Below are 6,985 nucleotides of genomic sequence, written 5' to 3' on the forward strand. Positions count from 1 at the left end.
GGGGGCACTCACAAAGCGAGAGCTTGGCAAAAGGCAGGCCTTGAAGACGAACGCTTCGTCGAGGAGAAGAAGTGGAGGCACAGCCGTCGAAGAGGAGCGTGGTGCTGCTGCCCATGCGAGCCAGGAGAGCATCAGCCTCAGACGGCGTCGATGAGGAGGATGCTGCATCGCCTGTGTCTGCGCTTGCGTCGGCTGGACGACGCATGAGGACATATGCGCCATCGGCTGCGCATGGCAGTTGCGAGGGAGAGAGCGTGTCGCCCGCCAAGGAAGCGGAGGAGGCGCGGGCTGCGTCGCTGAGGCGCAGCGTGCGCAGCGTGCGCAGCGGCCGCGGCTGGGCGACAGTGACGTTGAGGGGCTGCATTGCTCGGATGCGAGACTTGTGCTTGTGCTTGTGCTTGTGCTTGTGCTTGTGCTTGTGCGTGGTGGTGGAGGAGCGGAGGCAAGCGAGAGAGGAGAGCGAGCACGCCGCGCGCGGTGCGCTCCCCCGCCACCGACAAGCCAACGCCCGGCCGCGCGCCGCCTCCTGGCGCGCGCACGCTTCTCGCACAGGCCATCTGTCTGGGGGGCGAGGCGAGACGGGAGGGCACCGGCTACGAGCGGCGGCAGCCGAGTCTCTCCGTCCTCGGTCCACAGCGGCGTCCATGCGAGCTGCTTCTCGCTGCAGCAAGGCGGCAGAAGAGGCGTGGCTCGCCCAAGTTTGAGCTTCACGCGCGCGCACCAGGGCAAGGCTGATGAGGGGTGTCGCTCGCGGTCAATTGCTACAGCGTCGTCACGTTCGTCTCGCACAAGGGTACAAATGGCCCACGCCTAGGCGGGTATACAGGGCTGCACCAGTGGCCCATGTGGCCGCTGCCGTGCAAGCTGCGGCATGGACAGGTGTTGATGTGCTGTGTGTGGGGGGCGACGGCCTTACACCTCTCCAATGATCTCCTCCTCGGCCGCATCCGGCACTCTGCGGCGTCTCGAGCGTTCGCGCTCCTCTCGCTCCTTGCGCCGCTCCAGCTCGCGCCTCTTCTCGCGCGACATGCCGCTCGTCGCTGCCGAGGCACTCGTGCTCGCGCGCGCCACGCTCGGCGCTCGGCCCGCCGCCGCGGCAGGCAGGGCCGATGCGCTCGAGGCGTTGGAGGAGGCGCGTGGCCGATTGTGGCGCGCAGCCGCGGCGTGGCCGCGCGAGATGATCTCGGTGACGGAGGGCAAGTCTCCCTCGGACTCTTCGCCGTGCGAAGAGTAGCCTTTGCCGGGCGTCGAGCTCTTCTGTCGTGCTGCTGCGCAAGTCGGCGCCGGCGTCGCGGCGGCCTCTTCCTCGTCGCCCTCGTACACAATCTCTTGCCCATCCTCGCCACGCTCCACCGTCTCCGATCTCTCCTCCTTCTTCCCTCCCGCCGCTGCCGCCGCCGCCGCAGCTTCCAGCTTGGCCTGCAGCGCTCCCGCGCGCGCCTCGATCTTGGGCGGCGGCCCCGAGAGATCCACGCCCGTGGCCGCGCCGTACTTCTTGAGCGACACGGGCAGCCGTCGTGCGAAGGCGGCGTCGAGCAAGGCGGGACGAGCACGTTCTTCCACGTGCCACTTCTGCTTGACTTGCTTGCGGTCGCGGTCGGGAAAGAGGCGCGAGATCATCTCAAAGTCACTGCCCCATTGCGAGACGGCCTGGATGAATGAAGAACAGCAAGGCGTCAGCATGTGCCGGCGTGCAGGCCAGAGGCGCAGCGCGGAGGTGGGAAGACGACGAAGAGACACGCACCTTGTAGAACTTCTGCGTCTCGTCTGCATCCCATCGTCGCACGCCCTTTCGCTTGCCGCGCGTGGCGCTGTTGACGAAGCGCTCCCGCTCGTTCTCGTCGACGTACTCGTGCACCGTGTCCGCATGCGCGGCGGCCAGATCCGCCTCGAGCGACTGCTCGTCGAGCACAATCTGGCCGTCGACGATGCGCGTCTGCACTGCAAAGCGGTTTTCGCGCAGCGAGTGATGCGTCGAGGCGGCAGAGACGACGCTGGGGGCGGCAGACGCGTCCGAGTCCGAAGAGTGCGTCGAGTCATGACTGCCTTGTCGAGCCGGTGCTGCAGCGCGTGCGTCCTCGTCGTTGGAGGAATAGTCAGAGTTGGAGACGACCTCTTCCGCATCGTCCTCTGCTGCCCCAGCGGCTCTCTTCAGCATCTTGCGTTCCTGCGCCTCTGTCGGCTGCACCATCTCCGCATCCTCCTCCGGCTCTCTGCCCTCCCTTCTCGCGCGCTGCAGCTCCTTCCTGCGTGCGTCGAGCTGCTTCTTGTACGTGCGACGCAGCTCGAACGTCCGCGGTCCCGGCATGCCCGCACGATGCTCCGGCACGGCAATCTCGCCCATTCTCGTATTGTCGCGATCGAGACGGAGATGCGATGCATCTTGGCCTGCTTCCTTGAGCGCCTCCAGCTCGAGCTGATACGCCTGTTCATCATCGCTGATCGTCGTGTGATGCTGCTCTCTCGGCACGCGAGGCTTCTTGACGCGGCGAGGAGCACGCGGCGCTTCCTCGCCAGACTCGTCGTTCGCCGAAGGGTGCGCCTCCATCCATTCTGCTCGTGCAACGTCGTACTCTGCTCGTGCGGCGCGTGCGGCAGAGGTCCACTCGGCGCGCTCGTGCGGCGGCAGAGCTCGCCAGCGCTCGGCGATCTGGGCAGCCTTGAGTGCAGGCTGTTGCGCCTCGTCGCCTTGGTGGAGCTGCGCCGCTTCGTGACGCACGTGGCTCGAGTAGCGCAGGTATGCCGAGAGTGGCTTGCGTGGCTCTCCCTCCTTTAGCTCTCTTCGCGGCTTGCGTTTGACCTTCTCCTTCTTCTTCCTCTCCTCCTTCTTCGTCGCAGCTTCCTCCGCCTCCGTTTGCGCCGCCTCTTCCCAGCCCGGGTTGGCCTCTTTCCACATCTCCAGCTCCCTCTCCCACGCTGCCCGCATGTCGCTCGCCTGCTCTTCCACCGCACTCTTGACGCCGCTCGGCAGATTGCGCCATTCGGCGCCCAGCAGCTTGCCTAGCTCGCCCATGCTCAGCTGCGGCTGTTCGGCGCGCAGAGCGGCTCGACGTCCCTGCGAGTAAAGCAGGAAGGAACTCAGCGGCCGTTTTGGAGCTGCATCGGGCAGCAGACGACGACGTCGCTTCTGAATGCCCTTCTTGCGCTTCGGCTTGTCCTGCAACGTCTCCGCCTCCGAGCCGCTTGCCTCGTCGTCATCGTCGGCAGCGCGAGAACGCGTACGCTTCTTGCCTCCTCTGCGAGCGGTCGAGGCATCGGCGGCAGGGACGAACTCATCCGCCGAGTCCGACTCTTCACTGCGCCGCTCGTCCGCCGAGTCCGAAGCCGCTTCATCCTCGCTCTCTGCTTCCGACGCCGTTGGCGCACCAGCTGCGGCGGCAGCCGGGCTGCCGGCGCGCCGCGGCGAGGCACCGCGCGTACTTGCTGAGCCGGAACGAGGGCGAGGAACAATGACTGCGCCGACGGTGTTGCTGGCGCGAGCACGAGGGCGCGGTCGACAAGTAGATGATGATGCGGATGCCGATGCATTCGAGGCATCCCCACTCGTGGAAGGCGCACGCAATTGACGGCCCTGCCAAGGCGGCGGCATCTGCGCTGCGTCAGATGCCGCGGTGGCGTCCGTCTGAGGCGGCAGGATGGAGGAAGCGCGTGCGCGCGCGCGACGAGAGGCAGGGCTCGGCTCGCTGGCGCGAGGAGCAACGGCGGGCGAGGCAGTGGGAGGAGGAGGAGTGTGCATCTCTTCGTCGGATGCCTCGTGGACGTCGGCGCTCGAGGAAGCTGCGGCCGCTGCGGACGGCTGCGCACCGAAAGTGCCGCTCCCACTCGCACTAGCGCTCTCCTTGTCCCCGCCCGGCGCCTGCGTCTTCGCCTGTGCCTCTTTCTGCGCAGGCGCAGGCGATGCCGCAACGGCCCGACGCGGCGTCGGCGCAGGCGAGGCGCTCGGAGTCCTACTTGCTCCACGCGCTCCGCGCGGCGCTGGACTGGCAGACGGGCCACGAGTGAGGCTTGCGGGTGCTTGAGAGGGGATGATACGGTGCTGCGCGGGCGCAGGCGCAGGCGAGGCAGAGGGTGCGCGCAGGAGCGACGACGTGCTTGGTCCCGCTGTAGCGGCAGCGGCAGAGGCAGCAGCGCGCGAGCCGGCAGAGGGCGGCACGGCGCTGCCCGGCCTTGGCGCGCCGGCGGCGCCGCGCGCGGCGAAGGGCATCGAGGCGCCCGCCTTGCGCGGCGTGGCATACGACGTCGTCTTTGTGCCGCCTGCTGCGGCGCCAGGTGCCGGAGTGGCCGAGGCGCGCGCACGCACCGCGAGGCCCGCCGTGGGAGCGGGCGTGGCGGAGACGCGAGAGACGCTGGCGGCGCTGCTGCTGCTGCTGGGCGCGCCGAAGGAGGCGGCCGGCGGAGGAGAGGGCGAACGCACGGGCGGCAGCAAGGCGGTGGCGCGGCGAGGCTGCGACGGCGGCGGTGAGGCGTGTGCAGTGGGTGTGGGCCGCGGCGGAGAGGCGGCGCGAGAGGAGGACGCGGGCGCGGCCAGACGGAGCGGCGCAGCGGCGTGGCCTGCTGCCGTGCTGCTGCCGCTGCCTGCTACCGTGCTGCTGCCGCTGCCTGCTGCGGCAGTGCTGGGTGCCGGCGACGCAGAGACGGAGAGGCTGGCGCGCCGCGGCGTCGCTGCGGCGTCGGCGCTGCCGCTGCCGCTGCCCAAGCCCGCCGCGGCCGGCGCCGCAGCGGCACTGCCGCCCGCGCGCGGCCGGCTGGCGAGGGCGGGCTTGAAGCGCAGCGCGCCCTTTTCGACGCGGCTCATGGCCTGAGAGATCGAGGAGGTGTGGTGGTGAGAAGTGGAGCGGCGCGTCAGGGAGCGGCGCCGAGGCGACTTTTGGCGCGCGCCACGCCGTGGGAACAGGCGCAATTAGATTGCGGGCGCGCGCATCGCTCCGCCTCGCGGCCGCACGGCGCGAAGCTTGGTCGCCTTCCTCCATCACTCATCATGCCGCCTCGCTCCACCCGTCGTTCAGCAGCAGCAGCCGACGCTGCCGCAGCACCGACTGCTGCCGAGCCAGAAGCGGCTGCCGCATCTTCCTCCAGGCCGGCCAAGCGGGCGCGTGTGTCGCGCTCCAAGGCCGAGGCTGTCGAGCCTGCTACGGTCGCCGAGGAGCCAGTCGAGGCTCCTGCTCCACCAGCAGGGGCAGACGCACCGCCTGCTGGGGACTGGCGGGGGCTATCAGGTGAGGAAGCCAAGGAAGAGCCGCCAGCTCCTGCGTCCGACGTGCCACCTCCTCCCGCCTCGCCGCCGCCTCCGCCAGCAGACGAGCTGCCACCGCCGCCTCTCGACGATGTCCCACCTCCTCCCGCCTCGCCTCCACCTGCGCCTCTCGACGACATCCCACCTCCACCCGCCTCTCCACCACCGCCGGCAGCGTCCGCTGCGCCGCCGCCGCCGCCGCGCGAGGCAGAGGTCGACGAGGCAGCCATCGAGGGCGCAGAGTACTGGCAGCGCCTGGCGCAAGAGGAGCAGGCGGCAAAAGCGGCGGGCAAGCGCAGCAGCAGTGACGTGTATCTCGACACGGTGAGTCCGCACACGCCCACGCGCGAAAGACAGAGGGCGGCACAGCGGGCACAGCGGGATAGGGGGGCAATAGTGAGATAGTAGGGAGAGGGGATCAGCGGCAACAGCGGGTACAGCGGGCAAGAAGCGAGGCTTACAGTCAAGGGAGGAGAGAATGCGCCCCGGGCTTGCGAGTGGGCGCATGCATGTTGGCGCGCGGCTCTGCCAATAGGGTGCAAGGCAGATGCAGACGAGTGGGGGGCAGCAGGAGCCGCAGTGTTCGTGCAGGCAGCGCGAGAAAAGAGACGGGCAGAGAGTGATTGAGCAGCTCGAAGAGAGCGGAGACACTCGCTGTTTTTGCTTGCAGGGAGGAAGACGAAGGACACGACAGCCTTGAGTGTTTGCTTTTGTCGGCAAGGAAAGCAGCGGAGCTCTAGTCATCAGTGGCGCCAGAGGCGTGTGTAGCGACGAGCTAGCCTCCTACCCTTCCCGCTCTCTCTCTCTCTCTTTGCCATTCCACTCTTTGCTCATCCCTGGCGCCCTCTCTCCAGATCAACCGGCCACTGCTCGACTTTGACTTTGAGAAGCTCTGTTCCGTCTCGCTGGCCAACCAAAACATCTACGCCTGTCTCGTGTGCGGCCGCTACTTCCAGGGGCGCGGGCGCTCGTCGCATGCCTACTTCCACGCCGTGGATGTGGGACATCGCGTATTTCTGAACCTGGGCAGCGCAAAGGTACGTGTCGTGCCTTTGTTGAGAGCGTGGAGGTCAGAGGAGAGAGAGTCTGATTGCGAGAATTGCCCCCCCCCCCCCACCGCGGACAGGTGTATATCCTTCCCGACTCGTACGAAGTGCACTCTGCCGCGCTCTCCGACATTCTCTACCTCCTGCATCCCACCTACACGCGCGCCTCGATTGCGCGTCTCGATGCCCCCGACGCGCGGCCTTCGCTGGCCTTGGGCGCCACGCCCTACTTGCCCGGCTTTGTCGGGCTCAACAACATCGTCGGGCATAGCGACTACATGAATGTCGTCATCCAGGCGCTGGCGCACGTCAAGCCACTGCGCGACTATCTGCTCTTGGGAGGCTTTGAGGATGCGGCGCCGCTCGAAACGACAGACACGGCGGGCCTGCGCCAACTGGCGCACGCCAGCGAGCTGGTGAAGCGCCTGGCGCTGCTGGTGCGCAAGCTCTGGAATCCGCGCGCCTTCAAGGCCCAAGTGTCGCCGCACGAGTTTGCGCAGGAAGTGACAAACGTCTCGGGCGGCAGGTTTCGCATTACTCAACAGGCCGATCCCGTCGAGTTTCTCGGATGGCTGCTCAATCGCCTGCACATGGATCTGGGCGGCAGTCGCAAGAAGTCCAGTGAGTCGTTTGCTTCTCCTCGATGGCCCCCCTTTGTGCACAACACGCGAGGAGAGCAGCTTGGCCGACGACTCACAACGCCCCT

The 6,985-nt window shown here is 67.8% G+C and overlaps 3 protein-coding genes across 3 annotated transcripts in view; 1 reads left to right on the forward strand and 2 right to left on the reverse strand.

Annotated features, from left to right (window-relative positions):
* Positions 1-439, reverse strand: part of FA09DRAFT_140436 (hypothetical protein) — a 1,426-nt gene extending 987 nt beyond the window's left edge. Inside the window, exon 1 of the mRNA XM_025739126.1 lies at positions 13-439. Coding sequence (XP_025595722.1) covers positions 13-364 — 352 coding nt within the window. The 5' untranslated portion in view covers positions 365-439. The remainder of the gene's footprint in view (positions 1-12) is intronic.
* Positions 440-729: 290 nt separating this feature from the next.
* Positions 730-4,511, reverse strand: FA09DRAFT_322481 (hypothetical protein). Its single transcript, XM_025741054.1, has 2 exons — positions 1,745-4,511; positions 730-1,650 (listed from the first exon to the last, which is right to left on the reverse strand). Exons 1-2 carry the CDS (start codon positions 4,202-4,204, stop codon positions 913-915), a joined length of 3,198 nt encoding a protein of 1,065 aa, XP_025595723.1. The 5' UTR covers positions 4,205-4,511; the 3' UTR covers positions 730-912.
* A 455-nt stretch (positions 4,512-4,966) lies between these two features.
* Positions 4,967-6,985, forward strand: part of FA09DRAFT_332089 (cysteine proteinase) — a gene marked incomplete at its 3' end in the record, with an annotated part of 3,314 nt that continues 1,295 nt past the window's right edge. Inside the window, exons 1-3 of the mRNA XM_025743308.1 lie at positions 4,967-5,557; positions 6,088-6,270; positions 6,360-6,901. Of these exons, the coding sequence (XP_025595724.1) occupies positions 4,979-5,557; positions 6,088-6,270; positions 6,360-6,901 (1,304 nt within the window). The remainder of the gene's footprint in view (positions 5,558-6,087; positions 6,271-6,359; positions 6,902-6,985) is intronic.

Source organism: Tilletiopsis washingtonensis (assembly GCF_003144115.1).
Source record: "Tilletiopsis washingtonensis strain MCA 4186 unplaced genomic scaffold FA09scaffold_22, whole genome shotgun sequence".
NCBI lineage: Eukaryota > Fungi > Basidiomycota > Exobasidiomycetes > Entylomatales > Tilletiopsis > Tilletiopsis washingtonensis.